General features: G+C 36.7%; 1 protein-coding gene across 1 annotated transcript; it reads right to left on the bottom strand.

Annotated features, from left to right (window-relative positions):
* Positions 1-4,331: 4,331 nt before the first annotated feature.
* On the bottom strand, positions 4,332-11,026 carry LOC126832460 (tubulin alpha-1A chain). The gene is made up of 3 exons (XM_050563239.1): positions 10,869-11,026; positions 7,232-7,454; positions 4,332-6,084 (listed from the first exon to the last, which is right to left on the bottom strand). Exons 1-3 carry the CDS (start codon positions 10,869-10,871, stop codon positions 4,955-4,957), a joined length of 1,356 nt encoding a protein of 451 aa, XP_050419196.1. The 5' UTR covers positions 10,872-11,026; the 3' UTR covers positions 4,332-4,954.
* Positions 11,027-16,588: the final 5,562 nt, after the last annotated feature.

Below are 16,588 nucleotides of genomic sequence, written 5' to 3'. Positions count from 1 at the left end.
GTTGGACAGGCGACCCTAACGAACTTAGAACATTAATATTAGAAATAAAGAAACATATTTTTACACTTCAAAACCATTCAACATTCTTACAAAGTAAATTATCTCATGTGAAAGAATCTGCACAATCTGCGTGTGACAACTTTGATGTTCATGTCAGAAACATTTGTGCTAAAGTTCAAGAAATTGGAGGAAATACCAAACAAGAAATTAAAAAGACCTGCAATGAAGAAAATGAAAAATTCGCAAAGCTTGTGGCAGACATTGAAACCCTAGCAGAAGATTTGAAAGCAGATGTCAAGTATTCTGAGAACATTATAGAAGACATATCCATTGTTCAAGTTTTGGACAGACTGCAAAAAGATCGCCAAGAAGCGATCAGTGTCGTTCCCGGATGTGACGTACCCATCGTTTAAAGAAAAAAAGATAGACGAAACAGTTCTTCAGAAACAACTTGGTGAAATGGATATACAGCTTGAAACAAGTTTTATAAAAACATTTAACTTAGATCAAGTCAAACTTAATGAGTTTTTCGACAGCCCTGTTACAACATTTCAGGGTTTACAGTGGAGTGTAGTTGTCGTGACAAATACTCGTGATGAAAGTGAAAGTTTACAAATTTATCTTCGTTTTGTGAACATGGGCCGAGATATTTTATCTTGTAATGTTCTTTACTCTTTAGAACTAATTAATGAATTAGATGAAAATAATTTAAGACTAAGTGTCAATATTCCCAAGGCTTCAGAGGGTTTTCAAAAAGGGTTTGGATGGTACTCTTTCATCAACTGGAAGCGATTCGTAAACCAAGAAAATGGGTTCCTAGATTCCAACAACAACTTCACCATACAAGCAGTCGTGAAAATTGTGGATGTTAAAAGGTTAAAATGAAGCCTATGACTTTAGCATGTTGACAAACATATAAACATATTAAAGAAAACACAAATTGAACCCTTTTAACCAGTTAAAGCTGAACTCCGATTACAAAACTACAGAAATAATCAAATAAAAAAATTTAACACCCTAAATAATCGCCATACTTGTTTTCAAGTTGTAGAAAAATCATGGACGATTGTACGGCGTACAAAAACAAGAGACAGGCCACGCCCACACACAGTTCATGCCTTGTCAACCACACTGTCCACATCCGGCTAGCAATATTATTTTAGCTGACTGATTGACGTTTTTTCACTATCAGTTTACTAAAAATATTATTGCTAGACAATTATTATGTCTGACCAGGTACATATTATTTTACTAATTAGACGAAATAAGTAAACCACGGTGTACTTTTGCTCTTAAAAAACTGCCTTGGGATACCCCAAACAATAACAAATCTACCAACACAAACAATTTTTTTCTTATTTCTTGAAATGTTTTGTACAACAGCGTGGGAACACCAAATAATTTCTAGTATTATAAAGTCTAGTATTATCGTTCCAAAATATATCCAAAGCAGCAATAAAACTGTTGTTCTCTCCATCAAAGAAGTGTTTTTTCACTTCAAAATATTCACCATCTTGTGAAGTAGTTATGTCCCTTGATGTTATGTCAACAACATAGAATTGGTTGGTGTTGTTCGTAGATTTGTTATTGTTTGTGGTAAGGCACTTGTTTCTTATTTTTAGAGCAAAAGTACACCGTGGTTTACTTATTTCGTCTAATTAGTAAAATAATATGTACCTGATCAGATATAATAATTGTGTAGCAATAATATTTTCAGTAAACTGACAAGGCGTGAACTGGATGTGGGCGTGACATGCCTCTTGTTTTTGTACGCCGTACAATCGTCCATGATTTTTCTACAACTTGAAAACAAGTATGGCGATTATTTAGGGTGTTAATTTTTTTTATTTGATTATTTCTGTAGTTTTGTAATCGGAGTTCAGCTTTAACTGTGTAATGGTCAGCATTTATTTGATATTAACGTAGTTTTTATTGGGTGGTTCAATGGCTTATCTTGCTATCTTCAAAGCTATATAACTTGGCATAATTGTATGGAATACAAGTTACTTGATTTATATTATAACAATTTGGATAGTTAATATCTTGCAGCAATTTTGACCTAACCCATGCCATTTATGTAATTCCCGAACTGATCTGTATGGAATTTTTATGTATATTATTTAAATTAGTAAAAGGAAGAAATCTATTGAATTTCAACAATATCTGTTTATAACGAAATTAATCCCATCTGAATACACCCGATCTGTATGAAATTTATGTTTATTATTTATAATAATAATTTGAAGAATCCTATTTAATTTCAACAATTTCCGTTAATTTCTGGCCCTTGTTTCACTGTATGGACCGGTTTCCTCCCACTGCTAAAGACCCCTACGCGCAAGCGAATTATTGAAATAAAATTAAACCATATGTTAGTCCCGAAATGACCTAGTTTGTGTCGAGTGGACGTTAAACCCCATTTCTCTCTCTCTCTCACTGTATAGAATCTTATAAATGGTCAAATGACAAAAGTTATCATCTGATCTGTATAAAATGTATACGCATTATTTAACAACTCTGAAGTTGACATAAAATTAAATATTGGCGAAAATACATAATGTCTTCATCCTTGGAAAAGAATAGTGTATTGGTCAAATTTTGATTTAAATAAGAATCCCCTGTACCTTGTACACTGATAGGATTTAACAACAGACAAGGGCCCATATAAGTGCTCCCCAAAATATTATTTCTACTATAATAGCTGTAAACCTGTGTTTCAGATAGGATTTGAGGATAAAGTTCTAACAGGTATTTAAACTGAAACAAAGCATTTATAAATATCTAGTTTTCTCACTAAAATAGATATGGCCAAAACTAAATAATGCTGTAATGGGGGTGACATTTGTAATGAAGAGAGAAGAAATCAAATGGGGTTTAATAGCTTACTGTTCTGCACCAACCCGTATAATGAAGATGAGCATAAGCCATGCATTATTGGGGAGAAACTTTGCAATGTACATGTATGGCTAATATCCCTGCTTTCCATGCAAGGGAGTCGCAGTAACTCAGTAAGGGGCTGGTCCACTTACTGGGAGGTCCAGGGTTTGATCCTGGTCCGGCGTGCTTTCCCCTTATCAGTATTGCATTACGATGGGCTCGGTAAGGCGCTGGCTCACTAATCAGGAGTTCCGGGGTTTGATCCTCATCTTGGCCTAGAAAGTTCCCCCAATTTTTCCAGCGCTGTTTCCCTTTGTCAGTGGTGCAGGACGGAGGACCTGTCATAGGCAGCGTCTAGTTATTCAGATGGGACGTAAAACTGTGTGTACACGTTAGCGTGCACGTAAAAAAAACCTCTTTGACAGTTCGAATTCGAAATAAGAGTATATAACCACGTGAGCGCTCAGACAACAAATGTTATCACCAGATTTGTATTAAATTGATACCAGTGTTTTATAAACGCCCCCATTGCCCACAAAAGAAAAATATGAGACAACCCTTGTAGACTGCGTGGACGATTTAGCTGCTGTGGGTGTATGTTTCGTTGCCAGACAACATATCTTGTATAATGTGAGATACTTGATTATTGATAACAGCGCCATACATTCTTAACCGATTCTGCATGATAGCATAACATTGGCTGCAGATCCCGTGATAATCGGAAATCAAAATACAACTACCTTCATTAACCCAGTTGATTTTAGAAAAGTAAAACTCATTTCATTTCATACTTTCTATTGAATGGGATTTAACAGTCCGTTGAAACTTGGTCAGTTTGGGACTAAGATATAAAAGATGATAGCGTATTATTACTGAAAAGTATGTTAGTGGCAATCCTTTCACTCCACATTCAGGTGAACTTCTTACACCGTTTAAAACACGTTAGGAAAGCTATTCTCATGCGAAAAGTGGGATATTAGATTATATTTATCTTGGAACCGCGGTAGCTCAGTGCGTAAGACTACGTCTCGCTTACCTGGAGGTCCTGTGTTGGCCCAGAATGTTCATCAGGATTTTCCGGCAGGGTTCCACCTAACCAGCGGTGTAGGACGGAAGACCTGGCAAGGGACAACGTAAGACATGCCCGTAAGAGAACCTGTGCCTGCTGAACATCGAGTGAAAAAAATAGACATTTCATTTCGTTTATATTTATCTTGTTTGATGACCATTGCTACTACTAACCACATTCATCTTCTCCGGATTCTTCACCCGCCCGCACCAACCACCCACCTCCACAATAAACTCATCTGTCTTCCTTGTTAAAATATCGCCCCAATTAGCACAAGACGAGTATCAGATACAAGACAGGGTATGATTACTTTGTCTAGAATACCTTATACCATTTCTGATGTTTATACAGAGCGTAGCATAGGAAATAAAATAACAAGAGTCTGTTTCTGGCTTTAAAAATCAGCTCTGTATTGAATTATTATAATTGAAATATTGAACATATAAATAAATAGTTCAGTCTTTCCTTACAAGCACCATTGCATCAGCATTGTCAAAATAAAACTATAGTCATGATACAGTTATTATAGTCAGTTAAAAAATGATAACTCTTATAAATATGGATACATAAACTATTATTAAGCCTGGTTTACATTGCACGACTATTTGTTGAATTGGTTCTATTCTATTCTATACGACAAGAGGGGGAGATTCTAGGTGAAAGGTTTTTAAATCAAAATACGCTATGTGATAAAACAAAAAGGGTTTAGAACTCAACGGGAATTCATGCAGAAATTATTATTAAAGCAATGGGTTCATCTTTGGAATGGAAGACTATATGTATATCTGGTATGTTGTGTTTTTTAAAACAACAAAAGCTGTGTAATTTAATCTAATTAAAATAACATGACACATTTGTTTCGTTTCGTGTATATTTATAATCAGATTGGTATGTAATTCAAACAATATTTGTGGTAAAGAATGGTAAAATTTCAGTTTTGTGTCTAAAATAAATAAATTACACGTGTTTGGTGTTCAAATTAGCATTGGACGATGTTGTAATCGGAAGTTAATATTCATCACCATCCTCTCCGGCTTCACCATCATTCGAGTCAACACCCACTTCTTCATAATCCTTCTCTAGGGCAGCCAAATCTTCCCTGGCCTCAGAGAATTCACCCTCTTCCATCCCTTCACCGACATACCAATGTACGAAAGCTCGCTTAGCGTACATCAGATCAAATTTATGATCAAGACGAGCCCATGCTTCAGCAATAGCAGTGGTGTTACTCAACATACACATGGCTCTCTGGACTTTCGCCAGATCACCTCCTGGTACAACAGTTGGTGGTTGGTAGTTGATACCCACTTTAAAACCAGTTGGACACCAATCCACAAACTGGATGCTTCTCTTGGTCTTGATGGTGGCAATAGCAGCGTTAACATCCTTGGGAACAACATCCCCTCGATATAACAAGCAGCATGCCATGTATTTACCATGACGTGGGTCGCATTTTACCAGCTGATTCGCTGGTTCAAAGCATGCGTTGGTGATCTCAGCAACGGACAGTTGTTCATGGAACGCCTTTTCTGCCGATATAACTGGAGCATAAGTAGCTAGTGGGAAATGGATACGTGGGTAGGGTACCAAGTTAGTCTGGAACTCGGTCAAGTCGACGTTAAGAGCACCATCGAATCGGAGAGAGGCCGTAATAGAGCTGACAATCTGTCCGATCAGTCGGTTGAGGTTTGTGTAGGTTGGGCGTTCGATGTCAAGATTCTTGCGACAGATGTCATAAATAGCTTCGTTATCAACCATAAAGGCACAGTCGGAATGTTCTAGAGTAGTGTGGGTAGTGAGGATAGAGTTGTAGGGTTCAACCACAGCAGTTGAAATCTGTGGAGCGGGGTAGATAGAGAACTCGAGTTTCGACTTTTTACCGTAATCGACACTCAAGCGTTCCATCAACAGGGAAGAGAACCCAGAGCCGGTTCCACCACCAAAACTGTGGAAGATGAGGAAACCTTGTAAACCAGTGCAGTTATCGGTCAGTTTTCGGATTCTGTCCAGGACGCTGTCGACGATCTCTTTACCAATGGTGTAATGGCCTCGAGCATAATTATTAGCAGCATCTTCTTTTCCTGTTATAAGTTGCTCTGGGTGAAAGAGTTGACGATATGCACCAGTTCTAACTTCATCTGAAATATGAAAGGTGATATGTAGTATTTTGATTGTCAGGGATCAAATTGAGTTCTCAAATTAACCATATTTGAGACAAACACAGAAAATTGCTTTGCGAGACAGACAACGGACGCCAGACATAACTCAGGTCTTCGATATTACCATTTTCGTAACAACAAAGTTTAACTGTACAACGTGCACCAAATTGTTCAACGTTTGTCGTCTTATGCACGCTAGAAATACAGTGTCAAATCTTTGTTCATTTGTCGTCCACTATGATAACATCAAAACGTTTTCTAATAAAGAAGAATGAATGAAAAAATAATAGTTAATGCAGAACTAGTCAAAATTACAAACGATCAGCGCTAACATTCTATAATTTATATGTCAAAATAGGTGCACCTGTGAAAGGGAAAACTTTAAATTCCACACCTTGTTTCTATAACAGGTTGGGGCTAATGCATTAGATGTTTAAACATTTAGGGTTTTCATATTACAATAAATAGAATAGTTGATGTGAACTCAGTTTGGACTTTTAGAATGTTAAAGGATGGTCCAAGTGAACGCACAATCTGGACTTACAGAATATGTAAGTTATTTCATTTTATAGTGAGCCCAGTTATCAGTCTTTAGCAATACAAATATCAACATTTTAGGGTGTTCCCCGTGGTGTTGTAATTAGACGATGATATGTTTTCATTGTTTACCTAGGTGCAGGCCTATCCTGGGTAAATGTTAAACAGTTACTCCATGTTTGTTTATTTCCTTATAAAGTAAAGATTCGCCGATAAAGACTCTATGGATAAACTTCACATAGCTACGCGACGTGCCATGTTTGAATTCTAAATGTTTGTTGACCTGACCTTATTGGGGTCCTTAGATATGTTGGGACACGTGTATTTAATACATCTAATGTGGTCACCGGACTTAAACTTACCCCCTACCCCTAGCCTATACAGCCAATTAGTGGATGCTAGAAACCAACATGATATCTAACCGGGAAGTGTTCGCAGAAGTGACATTGTTAATCGGACTTATATGGCAGATTATACCAACAGTCCGAGTGTACGCAACACGAAAACTAGGTGTGGACAGTCGGAATTTTCGACCTCACCATATTTGGTGAAAAGGGGGTGAAATTTAGACCCTCTATTCCGTACATACCTACGACAGTTGGTTCCAAATCCACAAATATTGCTCTAGGTACATGTTTGCCTGCATCAGTTTCACTAAAGAACGTGTTGAATGAATCATCTCCCATTCCGACTGTTTTATCTGATGGCATGAGACCATCAGGTTGGATACCATGTTCCAAGCAGTACAACTCCCAACAGGCATTGCCCATCTGTACCCCAGCTTGGCCAATGTGGATGGAAATACACTCACGCTGAAACAAATCAAAAAGTTTGTGAATACTAAAAAACAAACATTCCATTTGACAATAATTATCTTCAAACTTTGACACATAGGGTCTTCTTTCCTTTCTGGCATTGGTGATAGTCATCATCAAACGGCGGTCATTATCAGTCTACTCATATTTAAAATGGATTTTCAGATTCCTTTTAATCTTGAAAAAATAAATGCATTGTTATTTGCCTGAACCGCTGAGCAGAAACGGTTCTGGTGTCGCAAGACGACCTGGGGTGCTGAGATTGTCAGGTTCTGTGACTTGCAGCCAACAGTGGCACTACCTAACTTTCAAATCTTATTTACAAGGGACGTATCTTATACGTAACGGGGCCGAAAATACATTTAGAGGCCCAATACGTTGTTCATTGAAAGAACGCATATCTTTCCATTGCAATCTCATTTAGCTATTTCCAGTGAAATGAAATGGGTTTTTTGGCACTACTGAGATAACGAAGACGGGCATGTGGTAAGCGGTGTGAAGTGAGGGAAATTTTGGTCATAACTCTGATTAAAATACAGATCTATATTTCGTTTCGTTGTTTTATACTTTCGATGGCCTACACTACATGAAGATCTGGCCGATTGTAGTAAAAGGTCGCGTCGTACGAACGGCTTTTGACTCTATGACGTCAGACATTGATTAATCAATCAGCGTTGAGGTTTCTAGCGGTTTACCCAGAGAACGCTAGATCGGAGACGGTCCTGCACATGTGCTAAAATGTGCAGGGCCGTCGCCGATCTAGCCCTCTCCGGATTACCCAAAGTTCCGTGCATCGCACGCAAAGAAATCGCCGTAACAGATGGCTTCATTTGCTAACCCCTCACGCCATCCAGAAAGCAGGTTTTATAACAACTCTTCCAGATCTTAGTGTAGTATAGACAAATAAAACGAAAGTTTGAACTATAAAAAACGAAACGAAATAGGATCTGTGTTTTAATCAGATTGATCGGACACCGGTCCTTGTCAGGCCTTCCATCCTGCATCGCCGACGATGAGAAACCACGCTAGATAACCCAGATTAACTTTCTGGGACCGCCTGGTTAGTGAGCCAGCGCCTTACTAATTAAGCCACCGTGACTCCTCCCCAGTGGGCTATGATGCAAATTTTGCTCAGACAGGAATTGATTTCCAGGCGTATGATTAATCCCTGATCGTAAACGAGCTAGTCTTATTTTAATCCTTCAACTAGAGCCTATATAGATACAATCTAAGATTATATTTTATAAAATCGTTCCATATAATGGAACTGAAAATGCACAGGACACAAAACGATGAACTACAATTTTCGTTCATTGTAAACGATGTTTCATCTAGAACTTTCTAGTCTTATCAACCAAATAACACAGTTATACCAATTGTATTGCAATAAAAAAATATAGCGTGTGGATTAAACATATTGAATTTATATAATCAAAATAATACACACATATAACTTCAAATCAATACGACAGTTTGAAAGAATTCGTATATCCTGTAACATCTGTCTGTACTGACTCATGCAGTTGACATATCGAAAATTAGTATGATACTTATTCCAGCTATATTTTCATATTAATAGCTATCAAAATATTTTAAGGGAAATAACTTTTCAGATAGAAGTCTGTTGTCTCCATCCGCCCACCACACCCCATTTACCCTTCAGTCGTTTTAGTTTTTATACTAAGTATCTAATTTAGATTTTTGATGTTGTTACGGACAGCAACATACCATATAAAGAGTCTATCGGTAAGCCGTTTATTAAATTCCTTGCTGACTGGTGTCAAGATCAATGAATTATGATTAAAGAGACTGTTTACATTATTCACCATTTCTTTCTCAATTTCTATTGATTTTTACGTTGAAATGTAAACTAGTCTAATATTAATCTGGGTTAGGTTATTATGGAGATGTCCATATTTAGGTTTACATTTTTACACCTCTGAGATAGTTCCGCATCTCTTCTGTACAGTTTCCTGGTCATAATACGAAATGTATATGCTAGTACGTTCCTAATCAAACAATAGAACATTTCTTGATTTACATTATGAACTCAGATAGAAAACTCGTTTTGTCAAATGAAATGCCAAAACTGTTGTGATCGTTTGAAGGAGGTTTGACGTTTGATGTAAGTTGAGTCAACAACTTACAGATGTTGCATCTGTTCGGCCAAATAGATTTTGTCGAAAATTTAAATGTATACTGTTGCGAGTGACAGGTAAAACGGGTCTATTGTAAAAAAAAAAAAAAAAAAAAAAAAAAAAATCTAAATGCAACTGGTTGTGCAAGTTTAAATTTATGTTAATTATATGTTTATAAATATTCAACTTGTAAGCTCGTTTTCATGTTAGTTTCGGTGAATATTTTACAACGGTGCATCTACAAGGTTTTAAACTTAAATTACTAACTCACAAGCAAATGTTGCTCATTTAAAGGGGAATTATCACTCTGGACAACAGTCTTAAAAACAACTAAAACATTTGTAAATTTGTAGTTAAAACGTTTATATCTCGGTGATGCATGGCTTGAAAGATTTGAAAATCAACTTTAAACTATAAACAGACTATCCAAATTACTTGTTTTAAACGTTAATCGATGAAATAAACAGACAAATTCAACACCTTTCTTAATTTATCTATTTTAGCATCAAACATACACATGTTGGTCAGTTGCCAAAATAACATGTTTAGAGATAATGTTTATATGCACTGGCTGTTGACGCAGTTGAAAGTCTCAAATATTTGATATTCGTTTTAAGAAAACAATAGGAACAAACTGATCTTATCCAGCATCTCCATCATGTTGTAAACACTCCCATGGAAACTTTCTAAGTCCTAACTGATTAATTATAAGTCTTTAGGAATGCCCCCCCCCCCCATCTCCTCAAAAAAGAAATGGTTAAATATCGAGTTTAAGACCATATACAATCAACGGTATTGTTACCTATTTGTAAAAATCGATTCAATTCTAAGTGCAGCTTCGATTACGTTTGTTTCTATTGATTGCACACTGTCATCTTTATGGACCTTAGGCAATTAAAGTAATAATAATTTTGTACAAGCCAACCTATTCGTCGCGAATTTCTTTTTATTACTCAGCTGTGCTTAATTACAAAAATTACATACTAATAACAACACTGTATAAAACAGTAAAAATTATTCATATTTCACAAAGGTGAATGTTCTGGCTTATTGAATATATGGTCCATTTGAATATACTTGGGTATATTTCTAATATATCTCAACATTGTCTTCAGATACGTCTACAAAGGGACTTTTTAAACATATCCAACATATACCCACTATAAGACCGTGAATGAAATATGAAGGAAATGATTTTTTTAATCATAGTGTAATAAATCAACGATTCAACGTCACAGATGTCTCAAATATAATAGAAATAAGCAACACTTACCATGATTGTTGATTTCTAAATAAATAAAGAAAATGTTAAAAAATATGTGTAGAGAGCTCACTAAGGCTGTAAGTAGTCCAACGTGAGAATAGTCTTAAACTTCTAACATATAATACTTTTATACGCTCTTTATTTGTATTATTCATGTTCCCGGGCTCGTCAAAACAGTTTGTCAATATTGTAGGTCGGTTAACATCTTCGCTCAACATGGCGAAATTTATCCCGCTAGCCAATAGATCCCCCCCCCACCTCCATGCAGGATTGATGCACATTGTGACTTCATGCAATGAGAATTGTTGTTTGTATAGCACGAAAAGCCATGGCCAATCCGTTGATATATTAAAGATACATTATGGGAGATTAGATAAAGAGCTGACAGTTCTCATTATAATAGTTAAAAACTAGATAATGTATAGCGAATTTGCTGAAAATTTCAGTCAGATTGATTCACTCTGAACCGAGATTTTAGCGATTGAATTTTCGGCCTAGCCTCGCTCATCATTACTTAAGTCGGTAGGATAAAAAACATAGTCTCGATTATCCATTTCATAATTAAATCATGAATGGAAGTCAAAGAGCAAATCGGAACCTAATCCAATAAACATCGCAGGATAGCGATGACATCGAAAGTTGATTATGGTTTGGATAATTTAATTAATTTCTAATTAATAGTTTATATAACATTTCAGGCCTAAAGAAAGACCTGCAATAGGCAGATTTAGCTCTTGTATAATGTATGTTTAAAGAATTACTCTCAATCTGATTAAAATACAGATCCTATGTCATTACGTTTTTTATAGTTCAAAATTTCATTTTACTTGTCTTTACTATACTAGGATCTGGAGGAGTTGTTTTACAACCCGCATTCTGTTTGATGTGAGGGATTAGCCAATGAAATGGTCTGTTGCAGCAAGTTCTTTGCGTGCGATGCACGGAACTGTGGGTATCCTACTAGAAACGTCAACGCTGATTGGTTTATCAAATGTCTGACTTCATAGGTCAAAAGCCGCTCGTATGACCCCTGACACGCCCCCACTACAACTGATCAGATCTTCGTGTGATGCAGGTCATCGACCGTCTGCATTAGCCCACTCAGAGCAACTCGTTTCAGGGAGTCAATCTTCATTCATCGAATTAAATGATGAAGAGAAGTGACATGGTTGTACGACGATGTCTCTTTGTGGGATGATGACAATATTATGGTTGGTGAAACTGGTGTGACAAGCTCACAGTGTCAATATTGACCCCTGACATTTAAAGGATATATCCAAATTAGGTCTTGTAAGTATAAGAAAGTAGAGGCTATATGTACTAAATACTATTTAAGGTGTTTTTCAGGGACTGGAACATGTTTGCTGAGTAACATCTCGCCATTTTGTTTATTTATTCTTTATTTAAAGTGACAATGCACTGTTTCATCAAAAGAAAATTTAACACCGATAATGCTGTGTTTATACTGTCAATAAGTTTTCAGAAAATCGATACGGTTTTGAAGTTGTCCGACTTGTGGACTTAAAATTTGTTTTAAGTGTGAATTTATCAGATGAAGTGTAAGTGTGTGTGTGTGTGGGGGGGGGGGGCACTTTTATTATCATTTGCTTATAAATGAAATAAAATGAAATGGGGTTTAACGCCCTCCAGTTCTGCTCCAACTGGGCTAATGAAGACGGGCCAATTGCTTACAAACTCGAAACTTCTGTCGGACAAAATTAAACAGCAGAATTGTTTATGTAATGTCTGGTAGAAAACGAATTTTTTTTAAAGCACTACATACAGTATGATAGCTGGGAGTGGGGCATTTGGTCTACTGCGTTGAGAAACCATTTTTTCCCCTATTGGTACTGTAGCAGAACACAAAAACAGTTTTATTTTCACGAAAACAGTCAAGGACTGCCCTGGAAGACATATCCTCTTACAGGTACGCAATTGATAGCTTGTAGGGTTGTAAACGTTATTGTGAACATTTCAAATTACATTAAATTAAATTATATTACAATGTATAAACTAGCTGCGAAATAATCAAATCAAACGACGATTGAATATGGAATATCAGCATGTCTATACTGGAGTAGACGCAATGATTCATTCGGACAAAGGATGCTCTTATATTGTCCAACTTTTTATAACTTTGTGTTAATTTGTTAACCCAACAGGACACAGTGGGTGTCTTATTCGAGACAATAGAGGTTTAGTTTATAGGATCTGGTAAATTGTTATGGTTTTTTTTAAGGTGGACAAAATGCAACTATACGGATATTGTCCTTTAATGTTTAGTTTCAAGCTTGTTATATCTAATTATCGCTGAGAGAATTACTAATATAACTTGACAATGGCCAAAAGAGCTTTAGAATTCGTTATTGATAAAAACAACATAACTCATTCATCTTTGTCAAAAGGCTTTACTTCCGCTACTCTAGGATTTCCTCATCGTTATATATTTATTATTATAATCTATGCATTCTCACGAAAGTATTTATAGTCCAATAAATGTGTGGCAAATTTGGTATGGAAAGTATACTAGAATAATAATGCATTCCCAGAAAAACAATATTGGTCACGCACAGGACAAAAATGTAACTGGCAACCTGTCCACTTGATATCTGTTCGAGTGACGTAAGGAGCGCGTCGTGGTGTTTATAGAATAGCTATCGATAGTGAGAACAGTTAACAAGAATATGGCAGAGGATAATTGAAGAATTTACCCCCCCCCCCACCAACCTGCTTGTTAAATTGATTTTTATGGCTTGGTTTTTGTTAGTAAAATGTTTTGAGGGAGATTTAATAGATAAATTTGTTAGAATAATGTTTTTAGTCCAAATATATCATCAAACCACAGTTTGTACGCGGGAAGGCATCTTTAAGCATAATTAATACAATTTGATTTAAATAGTATAAAGACAAAAGCACAACGAACTCTGGATTCGTTTCTACGTAATACATATGGCATGAAACATAAAGATATATGTTATCTTGAATGGGCAGTTATGGCGGTTTGGAGATCTTCTGTCGGTAACCAATATAATGTCGCGTTTGACGTGATATGACTGTACAGCTACAGCGGGTGTTTTAAAAATTTCGTGACAGTAGCCACCGTTTATTTGCCGTGGTTGCTGTTTGATGGACATATGGCGGTCATTAGACAGGTCACAACAGGTGGAGGAAATACCGAGCTCTCAACTAACAACTGCATGATACTTATAACACAAACCATATAGGGCTCAAAATTGTAAAAGAATGTGGTTGTCATTTAAAATATTTGCACTCTGTGGAACACGGAAATAGAAATGAGCAAAGGAAAATTATCTGAACATGAAACTATAATACAATTTATCTTAAAAATGTATGTGACCGAAAGAAGAGAGGCTTCCCCCCAAACACACACACACACACACCCTCCGTCGCCCCTCCCAATATGAATTTAATTCCGGCCTACATGTACACCATTAATGTAATGTAAAATACTATGCTCGCTTTTCCAGAGGATTTAATACAGTATTGGGTTTGGTTTACTTGTACAAGGGAGACAAATCCATAAATCTTTCTCTTCACCGCTTTGAAAAAAGGAAGTTATCATTCGATGGTTCCCAGACCCAGTCCTCTGAAAGTAGTCCTCGCGTCTGTTTCTTCAAATTCCAGTTAAACGATTTTGAATTATAAAACGTACAAGACAACAACCATAAAAGCCTACAATCCTGTGCACTTTATAAATCATGTTGAGGTATTAATGGAGGTTGATTACATGAAATTGACTATGTATAGTCAGGGGCGAATCCAGGAATTTTATGCAGGGGCGGGGGGGGGGGCAGACTCCTGTTTAGGAAATTCGACTGTTGACAATGCATGATACCATCATTGTCTCTACATTATGTAGGCATAATACACATTGAGCTTTTTAAAGAGAGAAATCCAACACCCCTTTTGATATCAATTTTTATAATGACTTCATAGGATCACATTGTGATTCAATTTCATTGATACAAAGTATTAATTGTGATATCACATATGTATATATTCCGCGCTTTGAATGTCAATCTTATCCCACCATCTGATGATAAAAGATAAAGCACACGACCGTTACACTTTTCTCATAAAGTGTTGCTTTACAGGGTGGTGTTTGGACCCCCTCCCCCTCGATCCGCCCCTGATAGTCTAGTTACTGTCTTCATGTTGTATCGATTACACATGGATGTTAATTTCATTTACCATTATATTCACAATCTGGTATACGTGATCACTTGAAAAACAATATAGACCAGCCAATTTATGATTTTACCCCTAAATGATTGCAAGACAAGGTTTTTAGGCATTTTTGCGTTAATTTAGGTGTTCTTTATAACATCCGAAAAGCTTACCAAATCTTGCGCAACGGTAAACGGTACAAATTGTTAAAATCCAAAATGGCCGACCTTCGCCTAATCAACGGTTGGTTTAAGACCCTATATGTAAAATGAACGTATAGGAATATCTTATCGTCATATAGCCATATATAATGAGATACTATGCCGACCGGCACATCTATGTACTAAAACATTTAAACTTGTGGCTTTATTCCCTATAAATGTATATTAAGGTTATCCGAACATGACACTGAAGGGTCTTTAGAACATTAGAATGACACAATATGGACGGTTTATGGTGTACTATTACATCATGTCTTTCTGTGGTCATCTAAAAACTGTTGTAAACTGCCCCGGGAATGTTATCAGTATCTTTCAGGACAAGAGGAAGATGCTTCTGGTGCATCATCATGAACATTCCCAACAACAAGATGGTGAACACAGAAAGACATGACATAATAGTATGTTCTATATTGCACATACTGCTGCTATTACAGGATCTCCTTTGTAATAACAATTTTGTGCCAATGCCGAACGCATGAAGAAACACGATTTGGGAACATACTCTAGATCCTAGAACTTTTTTGAGACAAACTATACCATACACAAATTTTGCACTCTGTTTGTCGGAACGAAACGAAAATTATGTCTTTTACACGGATGTTTGCATTCTGCACCGGCAGTATCAGAAGATCTGTGACCTCTTCAATCATTGCCGTGAAATGCAACTCTACAACTTCAATAACTACCTTGTCGACTTCCGCAGATGCGTGTACAACACTGCAACCTCCTCTTAACTCCAATTCATTACAGCCACATGCCTTTCCTATAGTATATCAGATGCAAACAAAAACGTTGTATAGTTCAGCAAACTGATATTGACGCTTATTTTAACAAATGGGAAGCAACTCCATGTGCTGAAAATCATTTAGATAACAGCACGCCTTATTAGTAAATATTCTTTACACGTCGTTTTTACCTGTCTTGCTTAACTCATTTTCCACGACAGTAGGTTATGGGGATAGGGGTATCCTATATGCCAGTATGTAATGAAGTACCCCGAAAATGGTGTATGGGACCAGTTAACACCCCTGAGCATAACTTCAAATGAAATATTGACCCCAAAAACATTAGTTATGTCTATTCGTCAATTTGAGTTTTCGGTCGCAGGTTGTGGTGTAGGAGTACACTTGAAAATGGTGTAAAAGGCCAGTTAACACCATTGCTACAAATGCCAGAATGACCAAATTTGCTATTTTATGACGAAACAGTACAGCTTTATGTCCATTCATACATGTGGATTCTCGGCCAAAGATTTTGAGGGTCGGGGAGCCCCCGAAAATGGCACAGGGAGCATCGGGCATCTATGAAAAGCATTTCATA

Source organism: Patella vulgata, chromosome 9 (assembly GCF_932274485.2).
Source record: "Patella vulgata chromosome 9, xgPatVulg1.2, whole genome shotgun sequence".
NCBI classification, from domain to species: Eukaryota; Metazoa; Mollusca; class Gastropoda; family Patellidae; genus Patella; species Patella vulgata.
Note: the sequence above shows the minus strand (reverse complement) of the source record. Positions and strands in the feature narration are given on the sequence as shown.

Bases quoted from the DNA above. Each gene is read 5' to 3' on its own strand.
- LOC126832460 (XM_050563239.1), bottom strand. The intron at 6,085-7,231 runs GTATGTACGGAA...TTCATATTTCAG, and splicing joins TTTGGAACCAACTGTCGTAG to ATGAAGTTAGAACTGGTGCA.